The sequence below is a fragment of the Diceros bicornis genome, chromosome X, assembly GCF_020826845.1.
Source record: "Diceros bicornis minor isolate mBicDic1 chromosome X, mDicBic1.mat.cur, whole genome shotgun sequence".
In the NCBI taxonomy this organism is placed as follows: Eukaryota; Metazoa; Chordata; class Mammalia; order Perissodactyla; family Rhinocerotidae; genus Diceros; species Diceros bicornis.
The window spans coordinates 111,076,651-111,095,246 of record NC_080781.1 but is presented as its reverse complement, the minus strand read 5'-3'; the positions used below and the strand labels follow the sequence as shown (position 1 = coordinate 111,095,246).

The window sequence follows — 18,596 nt, the reverse complement described above, 5'->3', positions numbered from 1 at the left end:
CTTCTTCATCTAGCTAAAAGATTGCTTGTGTATCAAATCTGATTTATAATGCCCAGATTTTTCTGCAATACATTTAAATGAACCCATTTGTTAGGCTTTTTTTTTTTTTTTGGTGAGATCAGCCCTGTGCTAACAACTGCCACTCCTCCTCTTTTTTTGCTGAGGAAGACTGGCCCTGGGCTAACATCCGTGCCCATCTTCCTCCGCTTTATATGGGACGCCGCCACAGCATGTCTTGCCAAGGGGTGCGTCAGTGTGCGCCCGGGGTTCCGGGCCGGTGACCACCGGGCCGCTGCAGCGGAGCGCACGCACGTAACCGCTTGCGCCAGCGGGCCGGCCCTGTTGGGTTTTCTTAAAGCAGGGCACACCTGTATTAGAAAAGTTACTGAAACCAGATGGTGATGATGTTCCACTAATTTTCCCTTCATTTGTTAAGAATATTATGTTCCTTTTAGTGCCAGCTGACTTGGATTGATGCATTCAACGCATATCTTAATGCTTAAGTGAAAAGCTGTGTGTTTGCAAAAGTTTAGCTTTCTTTTGGCATACAGAGGAATTTGCCAACCTCCCCACAAAGGAGTCCCCCAAAGTTTAATTAAAAATAATAATTCCAGTATCATCAAAGATAAAATACTATAAAGTATTTAAAGTGTAATGGGGAAAATGACTTGTTCGGAAAGGATGAAATGATGGTGTATACTGGGGTTTCTACCATAATAAAAAGGAGAAATCCACCTTTATTCATTCATGTGAAGTCTATACACTATAATATTCCTTGTATATACTAAGTATCTATGAGCTCAACACTAGGCCTGGTGTTTTGTAGAAAGCAAAAGGAGCCTAAAGTCATGATTCATACAGGGAGTCAGACAATCACTTCATGTAAGCTTTGTATAAGCAATAATACAAGTCATAGTTTATTTTTAGAATACGCTGGTCCTTTTGTCTTAAAAGTCCTCAATTTGATAAATGCTATTTCTTTTAACCCACAAAGTTCCCATTTCTTTAGTAGTTTTCACTGATTCCATGCAAGAATGGCCACATTGGTTATGCCATTGCTTTGGCAATATGGCAAAAGCTGTGGCAGGAAGAGCAGGACCTAAAAATAAGACTCAGATTTTCAATGGATGGATGGATGGGAATGAGGGAGGAAGGATGCCCTTAATATGTGACAGGCTTGCATTTGAAAAAAATTAAGAAATGCTTTGATCTAGTGACTGATGAGACATCCACATAGGTAGTCAAAGTGTTGAATAAACGGGGACGTTCTAATAGTCAAAACACCAGCCCCATACCATCTGAGAGGAAATGGGAAAACTGATCCTAGCTTGAGGAAAGACTTGGAATACTGGCACTGAAGGTCTTGTCCATATTTACCACTCTAAGGCACTCGCCTCTAAAAGGAAGCTTCAAGGAATACTGCCCATTCTCCATTCCAGTGCCATCCAATACAAATATAATGTGAGCCATGTGTAGTTTTACATTTTCAGGTAGCCACACTAAAAAAGTAAAGACACAGGTGAAATTACTTTTAGTATTATATTTTATTTAACCCAATATATCCAAAATATTGTCATTTCAACATGTAATCAACAGAAAAAAACTGAAATAGTTTACATTCTTTTTTTATTAAGTCTTTGAAATCCAGTATGTATTTTACAATTACAGCACAGGTCTAACCAATTCCAGAAGTGTTAGACCCCACCCCCACCCTGCGTTGGGGGCGAGGGGCTGACATGTGAATGGGAGAAAACTTGAAGTTTCTTCTAAAAGTATTTATTTTTCTGGTTGTCTTGAATGCTATAGAAATTGCAACCTGACTTTTAGCAGGCCCCAGGCCATCTCCTTGCATGAGTTCAATCACTGGATCTTCCTTCTCAAAATTAAATCATTGGATCTGGAGCAAAATGTAGATTAAACCCCTCAGCTTTTTTCCTTAGATTATTACTAAACCAAACTGCACCTGTCATTAATTTTAATATTCACTAATCCTTTTCCCCATCTATATTTTGGATATATTGATAATCTCAAAGGAGCTGCTAGTCCTGCCTTTGCACATTACACTCTATAATCTCCCCACTTCTTAACTAACCCTCCCCCTTGTATCCTTTTCTAAAAAGATCCAGCAAAGGCTTCTAAATGGCATAACCTTTAAATGGTAACAAATCACCTGGCTTGAAGGTGACTAATAATAGAAAAAGTGCAGACCTCAGGACTGAGTCCAATTTCAAAAGATTCTCCCAGTATACGCTGATGATGAAGAGGGAAACAGAAAAACATTCCCTCAGAAGCACAAATAAGACACTGCAAGCAACCCAGTCTTATCACATTCAGATCCTACCCATATTTTCCCACTGTGGAACAGAGGCTTGGCCAACTTATACTTTTCTCTAATAACTCATAAACAAAGATAGTGATGTGACCGTGGGCCGAGGTTAACATTTTATGAAATGAGGGGAGATTTTCTGTAAAACAGGCTTTGCAATCAGGCAGACCTAGGTTCAAATCCCAATTCTGCCATTTATTAGCTATATATCTTCAGGAAAGTTATACAAACCCTCTGGAGCCTTAGTTTCCTCATTTGTAAGATAAGAACTAAAATCTACCTCATGGAATCATCATAAAGATTAAGCAAGGTATGTAAGTTGAACTTGTGCATATAGTAGGTGCTCAGGGAATGTTATTTCCCTTTCCTTCTTACCCATTTGAACAAGTTTAGCTAGCACTTTACACAGATAAATATGTATGATTCCTCTTTATTAAATAGCTTGATGATAAAATATTAAAATACTGGTGTGACTAACAGCTGGTATTGAATATTCAAATTCACAAGGGAACTCCTTAACTGTTTTAAGATAACATCTGTGCCATGCAGTAAAACAGCTCTTCCTCAAACAGCTTTTTTATAAATATTTTTTAAGGAGAAATTCAGAAGTTGCTTTTAACAACATTAACTTAGAACACGTTCCCCTTTCACAGCAAATTAGACATTATTGGAGCCAAAATTGCCCAAATTGGTACAGTTTCTATCTCCTCCACTTTAATCAAGATGTTTCTCTTTATATCAGCAAAAACTACTGCTTAAGTGCGACTCCTGCATCCCCATTAAATGCATCTGGGCATTTGGTACTTGAGCGAGAACTGGGTTTGACAACACCCAGAAGCGAATGAGGCCATGTGCCTTCTCTCAGACCTCTGCACTTGGGAGCAAGAAAGCAGAATTACTTTGTGGCCTCCTTTCAAAACATTTTACAAAACATAAAATTTTTAACTTGTAAAACACAAAATAAGTGCAGTATAAGTGTCCAAGTTTTTATTACATTTTAGCCCCTATTTTTTTTTCTTTTTGTGAGGAAGATCGGCCCTGAGCTAACATCCATTGCCAATCGTCCTCTTTCTGCTGAGGAAGATTAGGCCTGAGCTAACATCTGTGCCCATCTTCCTCTATTTTGTATACGGGATGCCACGACAGCATGGCTTGATGAGCGGTGCATAGGTCTGAGCCCGGGATCTGAACCCGCAAACCCCAGGCCGCTGAAGCTGAGCACGTGATCTTAACCACTCTGCCACCGGGCTGGCCCCCTAGCCCCTACTATTTTTAAAACAGAATAAAGCATTGCCACTGAAAAATATTTTCTAGTCATGTGCTTTTTGAAAGTTATTTAGGAGACAGATATTCATTTGATGGGTTAGAGATTGCTGTTATCCCACTAAATGAAGCTGTTTATACTCCATATTCAAATACATGTCAGGTTGAACTTTCTTAAATCTAAAATGCTTACAAAAACAAATTTTAGAAAGATCTTAGTCATGCAAAAGCATGCTTTCTCCTAATCCTGGATAAGTCAACTCTCTAAGAAAGCTGTCCAGAGCCTACAGGGAAAAAAAAACCTCTCCTCCCATCCTCCTCACCTTGCCCAATCTAGTCCAGATGTTTAAGTGAACAGTGAATTTTGGCTTTAAAAAATGAATTCTGAATAGGGCAGCATTAGAACTGAGGAAAACAGTATCCAGACTAAGAAGTGCATAAAAATCTTTCAGATCATGAGAAGCTAAAGATTTCTTAAAACATCAGTATGCAGAAACAGACATTTCAAGCCCCACTGACAGGGAAGCAAAACTAGAAGAAAGGGCATGCTGCTTTTAAAAGTTGTCTCAAATTTAAGTTGATTCAAGGACTATTTATTTATTTATTTATTTTTCCCCCAAAGCCCCAGTAGATAGTTGTATGTCATGATTGCACATCCTTCTAGTTGCTGTATGTGGGACACGGCCTCAGCATGGCCAGAGAAGCGGTTCCTCGGTGTGCACCGGGGATCCGAACCCGGGCCGCCAGCAGCGGAGTGCACACACGTAACCACTAAACCAAGAGGCCGGCCCCATTCAAGGCCTATTAATAGACAGTATCAATCTCACAGGCAGTTTCATCACAAAATCATCTTATTGGTTTGCAAGTTTCCAAGCCTCAGGGCTTCATCATGCATCAAAAGAGATGGACAACCCCAGCACTTGAGGACAAAGACAGAAAATGTCCCCTTTTGAAATAGATAGAAGTTGGTAAGAATAAAAATGGATTGCCCAACCTCAAAAGTCTCCCCAATAAGGCTTTCCCTGAGGCAAAAAGGGAACTGCATTTGATTTGTTTTCAAGGCATATGTTTGGAGAAAGGGCACTTGCTCCAAGAGAGTGCTTAAATGATTTACTGCTTAGAACACAGTCTTTTGCTCATATGCTTGTGAAAATCAGAAGAAATTACTTATTTCACCATAAGAGATTAAATGACAGTTAATACTTATTGACAAGCAAGTCTTATGATAAAAAATTAAAATAAAATTAGAAGAAAATTAAATCTTTGTATCTTTTAAATTGAGGGGTTTTTCCCCTCTATGGTAGGGTTCTGAGAACACTTACCAATGAACTTGAACAGAGTCAAGTAAATGATTATGCCTTAGAAGTCCTCTATATTCACATATTGGCTGAAATTAAAGTATTTTAAAATTGGGGAATGGAACAGGAAGAGCAATAAAAATTATGATGTGCAAATCATGATTTGTTTTACTTTTAAAATGGGATTTTAAAAATGTATAAGATAATCCATTTAATTAGAATTGGACAATAGTGAGGCATATCATTCTCTGTAACAACTAGGGTTTTAAGTAGAAATTATTTCACTAATTTTTTATTTCTCAAAGTGTTCAAGGATAAAATTTGGTGTTCTTTAATTTTTCACTCCAAGAGGCAAATATTAATAGTACTGATTAGTTTGGATGTTTTTATCTATTTTACTTCCCCATTACCTGTTCTAATGAACATGATATTATTAGGAGAAATTCCAGTGAATCATTATCTCTTGTATCCCTTTCCATACATAAATTATGTTCTCCAAGAGGCCAGCCTCTTAGACCAACCAACCAACCAACCTGCCTAACAGTCTCAACATAAATTTAAAAACTGGTTCTCAATCCCGTTCATTCACTCCTATTCTGACAGAGTTGTAGTCCTTTACAAATACTTAGTTTTAGTTTTAATACAATATTAAACAAATTGGTGTTATAGTTCATTATATCTACTCATTCTTTTACCTGATAAAAAAAAGTATAATAAAGTATACATACAAAGTGTAAAAACAGATTAATACAAAGTATACATTTACATGCATCAGTCTCCATGTTGACAGTCATGATTTCTTTAGGAACTATTGCTGAGACTAGGATATTAAGAATACAATTATATTTAGTCTAATTTTTACTGCCTTAATACAGTTAATAACACACTAAAGATTAATTCTGAAGGGCTTTAATGGCCTAATTCTTACAGGTTATTGAATAACTTGAGTAAGTTTCTGATTGCTTGAGACCTCAGAAGTGACGGTCATATTGACATAGGATGCATTATCATTTTTTTCTTTCATTATAAATCAGTTTTAGTGGATACTCCTTTAGAAATTGGAACATTTTGAGTTTCCTGAAGAGCCTTGAGAGAGATATTCGCAAAATTAAGGAACCTAGATAAACAAAGTTAAAATATTTACCACAGTTTGGGTATACATTCATTTCATGTTCCCATTAATATATAACTGCTACATTATTCTCATGAACAAAAGAAGTGAAATATTTACTATAATGAAATACTTCTGAAAATTTAGTCATTTGCCATTCTTATATCTTCTGAAGTACTATGCTTAGAAATACCATATCCTCAGTAGCCGATTTGTATACAGAGGGGAAACTTGGCTGGATATAATCATTATTTGCAAATGCCATATGACTTTCTGTTTGGGGACTATCAAATCCCTCGAATTGGAAATGTTCATGACTACCCCTGGATAAATTCAGCTGCTTGTTTTGGGTCCAGAACATAAAAAAAAGGAAAAGAAAAAAGAAAAGGAAAAATGCAGCTGCCAACAGAACACCACCAAACCACTATAACAGACAGTCTGCTAGAAGAGGGTTGATCGGGCCTTTATATTACTGCACAATGGGACAATTATCTGAGTTGGAATGCTGAATCGTTGCAACTCCAAGACATCTGGATTTTTCTTAACCTTCTCACATTAGATACAATCTAAGAAATATTTCTATATTTGTTTCATGTGTAATTTGCAAATTTTGATGACTGAAATTGGAAAACCATTAGTAATTTCCTACTGGCTTTATAAATTGGTATTGGCCTGTCACTACTACTCGGATTTTTAAAAATGTAAATTTACTCACTAGACTAGAAGCTCCTTAAGGGCAAGAGCCACTTGTGTATTATTCATCTTTTGTGCCAAATCACCTAGAACCTAGTAGATATTCAATAAATGTCCATTGAGCCGAACTGACCTTGGCTGAGTAAAAGTGTGTCAGATACTCAGGAATGGCTAGATTGTAGGTTGGCTTGACACAAAATTAATTTTCAAACTAAAAATGAATTGAAGACACAATGCGTGAGAGAAAACAGGCTCTCCCTGTATTCCTACTCTTAGGAATGTGGGTGAACTAAGTTTCCTTTAAGCACAGTGCCTAAAGAGGCTGATATATCTGATAGTTTAATCTCTTTGAATTGGCTTCCCTGCATGACCTAAGGTTTAGAAACTGACCAGGATCCCACGTGTAGAGTGACACCCCTGATTAACCCCACGACCTGAGGCCTCAGACCCAGGGGAAGCAGGAGACATACATATTTAGTCCACATCACCAAGGCAACACAGTCAAGGTACCTCAGTATAGTAGAAAAACAAGCATAGATGATGATGTTGAATATTTTAAAAGTGTTCCCTACACCCACCATAACAGTGGTTAGAAACAAAGATAAATTATTTCAGAAATCAGGCAATTAAAGGTTTTAACTTCTCTAATATGTGTGCTTTGTTTTTCATTGTTAACAGTCCATAGGTAATCTTAATCAATTAACATTATCTTAGTAGTATCAAAAATAAAGGTTCAAAGTTTGGTTTGGACATAAATGACCCAGATATTCTCTTTTTAAGAATATAAGGAGCTATAGGTCTCAAATAGGGTGCCTCATCCCCCAAATGGGGAGACATATGAATTTGAAACCAGTAAGTCAGCATACAATGAGACTACTTGAAAGATGATTTATAAATGTGTTACTGATGAGACTATTTACACTTTTATCTACCAGGAATAAACAATAAAGTATAATATGGTAAGTTGTAGAATATAACTGTCATAACAAAGGAAAATATTCTACACAGAACTTAAAAAGGATATAGGAAGTAAAATATCAGGGCGCCTCTACAGGCTAGGAAAGAAAGGTTTTGGATCCAAAATGCTTTGGATAAGCATTCTAAATAATGATGAAGCAGGAAAATTTCTCTAAGCTTTACCCCAGCCCAGAAGAAATAGTCCCCCAAATTATCAACCTTACTTTTACTTTTATCCACGTTCACCAAGAAACTTAGTGTTTACTAATTGCTTACCCTAAGCAGACTTATCACTATAAATTAATACATTTACATTCTAACGTGGGAATCTCCAAGTCTTATAAGTTTCGTTAGGGAGAAATAGTTTCTCATTCTGAGGGTCAGACCCTGGATCTATAACTTTCACCTATGTTATATCTTGGGAGGCCCAGCTCTAACAGCCAGCCAAATGGTCTCTCTCTTTTTACTATCCACCCTCACCTTTCTCACCAACTTCTAACTGTAACACAGGTCACCACAATCTTGTAAATGTCTGTATCCATCTGAAAAATAAAATCACATGTCATATATTTGTAAACAACCAAATGAAGATGGCTGAGACACTAGAATAACAACAAGGTTATTAGGAAGAAAGGCCTATTATGACTATATAAATTCATAACTGCTCATTTAACTCCCCAAACAGCTTACTATTCTTACTGAAGTAGGTCCATGGCCTTCATACACCACTTATGATAGGAGATACACGTTCTTGGGGGAATACAGTGGGGACCCAAATCTGGAAGTTCTGGGCATCTGTGTAGTATGATTTTACCCAGCTTCAAGAGAGGGCACTAAATAAACTGAACCTGAACCTGATCAAGCCAATCTGTTGACAGGCTATATGGGGGTGTAAAAACAAGTTAAATTACTTTACAGTGATACAATCAACAAAATACAGAATGTGGGAGGAAACTCTATAAGACAAAACAACTAGATTTCTTAAATAATTAATTTAAAGGGGAAAAGAAGGAGGGAGAACTTATAGATTAAGAGACAAATAAATAACAACCAAATGCAATATATGGACCTTGTTTGGTACCTATTTCTAGCAAACCAACGGTTTAAGAAAAATAGAGACAATCAAGTCCTTTTGTCACATATTTGCACCCAGTCATTTGATCACATTTAGTTAATTTTAGGTATGATAATGATATTGTGGTTATGATTTTTTTTAAAAACCACTTATCCTTTAAAGATACATATTAAAGTAATTATGGATGAAATGATATATCTGAGATTTGCTTCAAAATAATCGGGGAGTGGGGTGGGAAGGAGTGAGATATAGATGAAATAAGATTGGCCATGAATTGAAGCTGGGTGATGGATACAGAAAAAGCCCATTCTTCCCATACTTTTGTAAATGTTTGGAATTTTCCATAATGAAAAATTCAAAAACAACAAACAAAAAGCACACACAAAAGAGAAGGGGCCCTCGGGTAATGGGATAAAATTCCAAGTCTAGCTTCCAGCCCCATTAAGTAGTCAGATTCTCTACGGGGGTCAGCCATATACTGGCAACTTCATTTACCAAGTCCTGCCCTTCCTCTTACATCATTAGCCTAACAAAGGACATTAAGTTGTCTGAGTTTGGTTACTTACCAGATACCTTATAATGTCCAAGTCTGTTAACCAATTTTAACTTGAGTTTAAGAAAAATTAAAATAATTTTTGAAGCTAACAGAATTTTAGCATCTGTTGAATTTATTCAGCATAACCACAGAGGTATTATCTTCATGCTGTCACACACAGACACAAACACAGATAGAGCACAATATCCATATTTAGCCCAAGTGCATTTCTTTTGAGGCTCATTTATATGTCTTCATATGCCACAGCCCATCATTTAAATAATGGATATTTTCAATGCCAATTCCTTTGTTGACTTTCTCACTGTAGAAGGAAAAAAAGCACATAAACATATTGTTATGCATTTTTATAGGCTTACGGTGAATATAATTTCAAGTGCATTGCTATTTTGCAATTATTGAGCCACATGTAGGGAATTTATTTATATTACACTAACATTGTCTATATTAAACTACATTACTCTGCCACAGTTCATGTCTTAAAGTGATCCTAGTGATCTAATTAGTGGGTCTATAGAAACAGAGTAGTGATGTCACTATACCAGGAGAACATCAAAGTGTTACAATCGACCCTGAAACAAAATTAATAGGAATAATTTGGTAATCAAATGAGTTCCAAAGTTTTTCAATATATTGACTATATTTTGGCAATTTACCTTTAACATTTCCTTAATATTCTATACCACCAGGTCAAAATATAAGATAAATACTGTGTGGTGCTGAACTATGTCACTGCTTTAAAAACTAGCAGGAAAACATCTTTCCCTCCACCCAATTTAAATCATGCTAAATAAAAAATTCCTAAAATACCACATACATACATATAAAACAGCTGTGTTGGCACACGAGTTCTTTTCAGAGTGCTTAAGAAAGAATGCAATCCTGGAGACAAAATAGGTTTCAATGGCTTCCTAAAGTGTTAGGAAAAATCATAAATGAGGCTTCTGTGCTTAAATATTTGTAAGATGTGGTATGAACGAGAGCAAATTTCACCTGTAATTCTGATGCTTCCTGGTAGGTTACCCATATCTCAAAATCTAAGGGGCCTAACGTGAGACTTACATATCTTCTGCAGACATCTTCATGACTCCAACACACAGAGCATGCTGTTTCCCTTCTGCCATGATTGCCTGAAAACACACAGCTAAGAAAACTATTTATCTATCAAAATGCTTTTAAGAGGGGATGGCAAATAATAATGTTACTAGTTAAGCCACTTTTAACCCATCTTGTATCCTCGCCTAGACCATTAACTCCTTGAGGGCAGGGACCTAGCAGATTCTGTAGGCACATTGTAAATATGCAATAAATGCTAAATGAATGAATCTAATAATCATTCTTGATTTTTAAGTTAAATGTTAATACTATGACCCAGTGCCAACAAAACCAGAATAAGTCCTGAAAAAAAGGAGATGAAATTTCTTACACATGAATATTAAAAACTATGAAATATCAATTGTTCTAGTGTTTTAATCACTGAATGGTGGTTTCATGTAAAGGATACATTAAAACAATAATTATCTCCCCAATCTATCTTTAAGGACCCAATGTAAGTTTCAACCTTTCTAGAACAACCAGAATGTTCTTGGTTATCATTTGAAGCGTCTAGAATGTTCAACACTGCAGTACATATTTTAAAAAGTAAATGTTCAAGGGTACACAGCACCTCTGTGCACTAGTTTTGTAACTTTCTAAAAGTCTATAATTATTTCAAAATAAAAATTATTTATAAGCCATTATGACCTCAATAAAATAATTTTTTTAAAAAAGTAAAGGCTGGGTACTGGGAAAATCTTCCATTTAAGGGAAACTCCAGAACTATAAACTTATAACACTTAGAAAAATCATAAACATAAAAAGGTAATCTGTCCTCACAGAATACTTTTCTCTACTGGTTTTCAATTCATTCATTCAATGTTCCACAAATATTTCAGCACCTATTATGTGACCAGTATCTATGTCAATACAAGCTGTTCCTAAGATATAAACATACAACTTATACTACCCCTTAGATGTAACTGCCACAACAGAGGACACCCTCCTTCTGAACACAGGACACATTCTTAAACCCACTCCAATGGCCTTCCCACTCGACAATGATTTCCCCATTCCCACCCAGTATGGTTCCTTTTCTCAACCTGAGGCAAATGGCCACCTTATGTATGACAAAGAAGATGTCCTTTTGTCCAGACTAGTTGACAATAACCCATTTTGTTTTTTTGGTGAGGAAGATTAGCCCTGAGCTAACATCTGTTGCCAATCGTCCTCTTTTTGCTGAGGAAGATTGGCTCTGGGCTAACATCCATGCCCATCTTCCTCTACTTTATATGTGCGACGCCTGCCACAGCATGGCTTGATGAGCGGTGAGCAGGTGTGCACCCAGGATCCGAACCTGTGAACCCCAGGCCGCCCAAGCAGAGTGTGCGAAGTTAACCACTACGCCACCGGGCCGGCCCCGACAATAACCTATTTAATCTAGAATATAGGTGAAACAGCACCACAGAAATGGAAATAATGCAGAATTATTCAGCTACATTATGAGTTGAATAGCTCCTTAAGGACTATCTGGGACTTGAACATTTCTCTTTGAGAAAACATGTTCTGAAGCCCAAACAACCAACTTAAAATGAACTTTAAAATAAAAGTTGGGGATTGCCAATATTTTCTACTACCCACGTCTACCACTCTATCTGGTGCCTAAGTTCTTTTCCCTTTTGAGTGCTTTTCCTCCAGTGTATCTGGGTAAGTCAAATGTCAAAGTAGCAAGCTGATATCCAAAGAAGTGATCCAATTACATCATATATATCCTCTCCATTAATCAAGAGTTTTATACTGTGTCCTGAGTCTAATAACATTGGGCCTATCTGGGCTGAAATGCAGCCGGGACTATTTTATTACTTGCTCTCATTTAACTTCTAAAATGGGACATAATCTAGTCTCAAGAAATAATGTTACTTCCCACATATTCAAATGTAACCAGAAAGGCATGAGACAACAGTAATCTCCAAAAAAGTACATCTGATGTTCTCTTGGATGATAGATCTTTCACTAATGACAAAAATACAATGAATACATTTTTCAACAGTTATAGCCTGGGAAGGATACAACAATCGTGTCTACTGCAGCAGGGTAAAGTTTAGCTCCAGGAGAAGTTAAGCCTGGACACATGATATTTGCTCCACTGAGTACAAATTTGATGGCTCCTTTATCAACCTGTTGGTGTGGCAGGATAAAAGGATCTAGAAGAAAAGAAAACATTACAAAAATTAATAAGACTAATGTCTCAACAGAAAAATGCAAAGGACATGAACAAATATTTCCCCAAATTACAGTACTCTGACAGGTGCAAAATAAAACGGAAACACCATCTTTCACTTATCAAACTGGTAAATATTTTTAAATAATTTCCAATGCTAGCAAGAATGTAGGAAAACTGGCATTCCCATATACTTTTAGAAGGCTTACAAATGGGTACAACCTTTCTCTAGGACTACTTGGCAACATGTGTCAATAGCCTTGGAAAGGTTCAAACTCTTTGACTCAGTAATTCTACTTCTAGGACTTTATCCTAAGAAAAAATGAAAGATGTACAATATATTTAGGTAGATAGATATTCATTGAAGCACTAATATTTATATTAGAAATAAACTAGAATCAACCTAAATGTCCAACAGTAAAGTAAGAGATAAATGACTTGAGGTATGTCTATAATATCTATATAAATGGAACCATGGTTTTGGAGAAAACGTACCGCACTGGGAAATGTTCATAATATAATGTTAAGTGAAAAAAGCAAAATAAAAAAACTACCAAAAAGATCATTGGTTTCTAGGGGTTGGGGGAGGAGGGAGAGAGGGGAGGGAAAAATAGGTGGAGCACAGAGGATTTTTAGGGCAGTGAAACTATTCCATAAGATACTGTAACGGTGGATACATGACATTATGCATTTGGCAAAACCTACAGAATGTATAACACAAAGAATGAACCCTAATGTAAACTATGCACTTTGGTTAATAACAATGTATTGATATTGGTTCACCAATTGTAACAAATGTATCACACCAATGCAAAATGTTAATAATAAAGGAAGGGAGGAGGAAGTATATAGGAACTCCGTACTCTCTGCTCAATTTTTCTGTAAACCTAAAAGTGCTCTAAAAAATAAAGTCTATTAGTTAAAAAAACTATATAACAGAGAGCCCAATTTAAAAAGGAAAAATAGATACATTTACACAAACACACACACACTACAAGGAAATTATTGGATGGAAGTACACTGATAAACTAACACTGGGTATCTCTAGGTCATGGGAATACAGGTGATTTTATTTCTGATTTTTCCAAATCTCTAGAATGAACACATATTCCTTTTATAATCTTAAAAAATGTATTTTTCTGTGTGTATGTGTGTCTACAAATAATTCATAACCTAACAACTAAAGGATCCCTGAAGGATTTAAAACAATGACTGGGGGAAAAACTTTTTAGGCCTCTCAGGGCTCTCTAGGAATAAAAACAACAATAATTGGTAAAATTTATTCATTTTAATGTCTTACCACTAGCCCTCCCACTAGTCAGAGAAGAAGGAAGTCTTTTTCCTACCAAGACTACAAATTAATTTAAACATGGCTGCAAATTAATTTAAACATCTTACTGATAAAAAGAAACCTGAATGAATGAATGCATTTACTACTCACAAGCCATAATTTGTTTTCTAGATCTCCAGCCTCATTAATATCTGCCCTTCAATGATGATGATGATGATGATCCTGATCATGATGATAACGATAAATAGTAGTCGTGGACATTTATCGAATAATTACTACTAACAGCATGATAATGGCTATCATATATTGAGCACTTTCTATGTCCCAAGCATTGTGTTAGCTGCATTACATGCACTATCTCATTTAATCCTCACAATCCTGGGAGATGTAATATACAATTAAGTCCATTTTTAAAGATAAGGAAACAAAGCTTAAACAGGTTAAGTGACTTGACAAAAGTGACATGCACTGAGAATTGAACTCAGGTCTGCCTAACTCCAAGTTCATGCTTTGAACCACCATATTATCCTGCTTCTTGCACAAGAATAACTTTAAGATGTTGTAAAAGCTTGTTTCCCAGCAAAATATTATTAAATAGAAACATATTTTCTTCCAATTATGAAAATGTTTAACATATAGAAAAACTGGAGGAATAGTTCAATGAACACCTGTACACCATCCACTTAGATTCAACAACTGTTCAGTAACACTTTGCTCTATTTGCTTTATCTCTTTCTATTTATATACACACATTTTTTTCCTCTACCTTTTGAAATTTCAGAAATAATGCTTCACCATAAATAAGCACACATCACCTAAGAATAAAGTCATTCTCCTACAAAACCACAATACTATTATCATACCTAAAAATTTAACAGGAGTTCTACAATGTCACATTGTAACCAAACCATATTCAAATTTCCCCCAATAGTCCCAAGAAAATCTTTTAGCTTTTTTGTGGGGGAAGAAGAGCTTGAATTTTGTGTTTTTCAAACCAGAATCCAATCTATATTCATGCAATACATTTGATTATTCTGTCTCTGTTCCCGTTTAGTTGAGTGGGAATTAATGTCATCAAAATGTCTTAATGTTACCAAAATATTTTCATTTTAAACATTTTCCCATTGCATCGGGACTCAATTTCTCTCCATCGTAGTTTTCTTAACCTGATAAAATCAATACTGAATCATTAATATTATAATCATTATAATTATTCCTTTATAAAGTGCTTCACCTCTTTTAAGACTTGCCTAACAGCTTTACTGCTCCAGACCTCTGCTCCACCAGGTAATTCAAAATTTATCTCCTCTTACCAAACTCATTAGTTAAGTCATCAATACCACCTACAGAGCCCTCCAGTCACTCCCTTTCTGCCTCTTGGCTAGAATGCCAGATACACACTTGTTTGAAAAGCAGAAATTTTACTTCACAGTTAAAAACTTCTTGGGCACTGGCATTGTATCTTCCTTTGGATCTTCTTTTGTAATGTACTCAATCTAACAACATGCAAAGGTGTGTACTTAATAAACATTATTTTGTTTCATAACGCCTGACCTTGGCACTCAACTAACAATAACTGGGACTCCCACGATTAACCAAGGCTTTCCCTTATACAGAATTATCTCTATGAGGCAAATCTAGATACAAATTTAAAATAACATGCTCAAAGCACTTATCACAGTTTGGGAATATATATTTGTATAATTATCTAATTGTTGTCTATTCTCCCAACTAGACTGTTAGCTTCATAGGGACAGGGACCAGGTCTGTCTTTGCTGCCCATCACATTCTGAGTACCTAGCTCAGTGCCTGGCACATAGAAGTTCAATAAATATTTGTTGAATGGATGAATGAATGTTCTTTCTTCAGCTTTCTGGAATGCACAATGAGAATTTGCATTTTTCAGATTTACCACAAGATGGGGATTCATCTTAGTTTTATATTCCCTATTACCCAATACTAATAAATGCATTAACACTACCAGAAGTCACTTTCAACTCCTTTTGTGTCTTTCCATACCCCCAAATACATATTTTCTAACAAGACTTACATTTGTGAAGTAACCTTAGGGTTGGATAAAAAGGCCCTTCTCTTTGTCTAAAAAATAGTAACTCTCCATTTACTGTAAGGATTTCTATATGTTCATGGCTGTAAGACAAATGTCACAAAGTACCAAGTTAGATATTTTCTTTCAAAAATGAATATGCCAAACATCCTTTAAATAATGTATGATGTGAAACATGCATATACAGAGATAAAGCTTTTTTTTAAATTTCAATAAAGATCCAGGTGAAAAAACATTGTTTAAATTGTTTTTATATAACATACCAGTACAGTAGAGAAAAATATGAACTGCTACAATTTTATTTCACATTTTATTATTTTAATTTCATTGTTAGATAATTCAGTAAAACAAATCTCTAAAGTACAAAGTGAAATAAATTAAATCCAACTCTGAATAAAAACATTTAACTCTTTAATAAAACAATCAGTACATAAAGCCACATTTTTCATGAACATAGAAAAACATTTGAAAATACAAATATTGATAAGTTTCGGTTATTCTATTTATTGACTCCCATAATTAATCTATCAATAGTTAATGTGAAAATAATCCCATTTATTATGAGTGAAATCTAATCATACAAAATACAGATACTCTGAGCTTTACATAGAGAAAAATAAAGACTTACCATCGCACTATTTTGACAGGATCTTTCTTAGGCATGATTTGATTAAGCCATGGTTCAATAACCGGAAATTGCTCTATCAATTGGTTCTTAATACCCTTTATAACTGAGGTTTTCAATTGGATGCAGTTGGATACATTTTCTTTTTCATCAAATCTGCCAAATGATTTTTGCAAGGAAAAAAAGGAATTTCTAAGCAGACATATCAGAATAGCTCAAGGTATTGTTTTAATTAGTCATCTACTCCCAAGCAAGTATTTAGATGCCTAAAATAATTATGAAATAAATTGTTTTTAAAAATACCATGTCCCTTTTATTCTGTCCAGCACAAAACCAACGTCTTAATACAATATTAAAATAAACTTTCAAGTATACACAATTAGCTGGGGGGGGATATGAGGCATATTTCACATTATAATCTGTAATCAGCTACACAAACGCCTTCCCTGGAAAATCTTACTCAATTCTACCCAGGAAGAAACACAGATTCCCACCTATAACAAAACCTGTGTAGAGAAAACAAAACAAAAGAAAAAAAACCTTCAAGCATTGACATACAAAAGATTAACCCAAATAAAACACAGAAAATAGGCACATATTAGGCTATGTAATATGCTGAGATTTTTTAAAAAGTGATGATGATTTCTAAGATCCCTATTTATTTTTGCTCAAAATGTCATGCACAAAACCCACCTTCCTTTGCCCATGTTCCCCCTTTGCTTTTTGCGTGTACCAAATCTGGAAGGCAAACCCACTAGGTAGGTTCCCAAAGAATTTTTGTCTTCCTTACACTGAATAGCCTATGGGGCAATCACGCTATTTTCAAGACAAGGTTAATCTGGCAGCGAGGCAATAGGCATGACAGGCCGCTTGCTTCCTGTCACCCAGACTCCTTCACTCCCATGACCCAGGAAGTCAAGCCTTCCCTTATTCAGTTCATAACTAATAAACATATGGCAGTGAGTGCAGGGCTCTCCTCTCAGCTAAAGAGGATATGCCCCTAAATCACAGTGCAAGGACGTGATTGGCAGAACCCTAGGAATGGAGATAGGATTGGGAGAGAGACCAGAGAAAGATGGGTAAGGAGAAAGAAAATGAGGGTGGGAGGACCGAAACTCGATTGAGGATTAGGGATGGAAAGCTTAGTGTTGCAAGTTGCGAGTGAGAGCACAGTACTATAGAAAACCTTAGGGAGTAAGGATGGCAGGGGCGGGGGAGAGAGAAAGAGGATCTTTGCTCTCGCCCTCTTCCCCACCCCCACCCCCACCGCCTTTGTGAGCAGCCGACGGAGGCCACAGCATGTCCTTACTTCTTGAACATGATCCAAGGTGAAGGGGGCGATGATAGGGAAGGGCCCGGAATGGGAAAAAAAATTGAATTAGCAAGGGTCAGGCAGATCCCCTTACACGAGGAAGGCCGGCACTGACAGTCCGAGCTGTTGTCGTTTTCCGGAAAGGGAGACAGCCAGCCGCACTTTACGGTTCTCAGTGAAATCTGACTACTTCCGCTTCTCTGAACACGTCGGCGCTTTTGCCGGCCCTTTCTAGGCTACCGATTCCTCTCCAGTGCGGGTAGCTGAAAGGGCGGGACTTGAGAAGGAAGAAGAGATAGAGCAATCTTCTAGTTGCAGGAAGAGAAGAATGGAGGAGGCGGGGAAATTAACCAAGGCAGCATTTATGGCAGTCGCGTCAGTTACGGGTTCCTCAGAGGGTCAAGATTATTCCGTGTTTCGTTGCTGCCTACCGTTAGCCTGAACAATTTTTTAGTGGAGACGGCTTTTGTGCCCTGGGACAACCGAGTACATTGGTGCTTACGGACCAGCATGAACTCAGGCAAGCCTTATGGCATCATGTTAATGTACTCGTGGGCTTGCCAAATTTAGCAAGTAAAAATGCAGGACACCCAGTTAAATTTGAATTTCAGATAAACAATGAATATTTTTTAGTATAATTGTACCTCATGCAATATTTGGGATATACTTATACTAAAAAAATTCCTTGTTATCTGAATTGGGCGAACTGTATTTTAATCTAGCAACCATATTCACTGGCCACAGTGAGGTGCCCCCATAGAATTATTCACT

General features: G+C 36.4%; 1 protein-coding gene across 5 annotated transcripts; it reads right to left on the bottom strand.

Moving 5' to 3' along the window:
• Nucleotides 1-1,542: 1,542 nt before the first annotated feature.
• Nucleotides 1,543-18,113, bottom strand: MCTS1 (MCTS1 re-initiation and release factor). 5 transcript variants are annotated; one of them, XR_009217668.1, is made up of 9 exons: nucleotides 17,823-18,113; nucleotides 17,207-17,251; nucleotides 16,517-16,669; nucleotides 15,874-15,971; nucleotides 12,382-12,515; nucleotides 10,339-10,406; nucleotides 10,098-10,187; nucleotides 9,290-9,580; nucleotides 1,543-8,190 (listed from the first exon to the last, which is right to left on the bottom strand). XR_009217668.1 is itself a non-coding variant. In XM_058536624.1 (8 exons), the coding sequence occupies exons 1-8, from the start codon at nucleotides 17,831-17,833 to the stop codon at nucleotides 9,499-9,501; spliced, it is 681 nt and encodes a 226-aa protein (XP_058392607.1). In that variant the 5' UTR covers nucleotides 17,834-18,113; the 3' UTR covers nucleotides 8,631-9,498. The 5 variants fall into 5 exon arrangements, 4 of the variants coding, with proteins under 4 accessions (XP_058392607.1, XP_058392608.1, XP_058392610.1 ...); XM_058536624.1 differs by lacking the exon at nucleotides 1,543-8,190 and having other exon boundaries at nucleotides 8,631-9,580; XM_058536625.1 differs by lacking the exons at nucleotides 1,543-8,190; nucleotides 17,207-17,251 and having other exon boundaries at nucleotides 8,635-9,580; nucleotides 17,823-18,111.
• Between the last annotated feature and the right edge of the window lie 483 nt (nucleotides 18,114-18,596).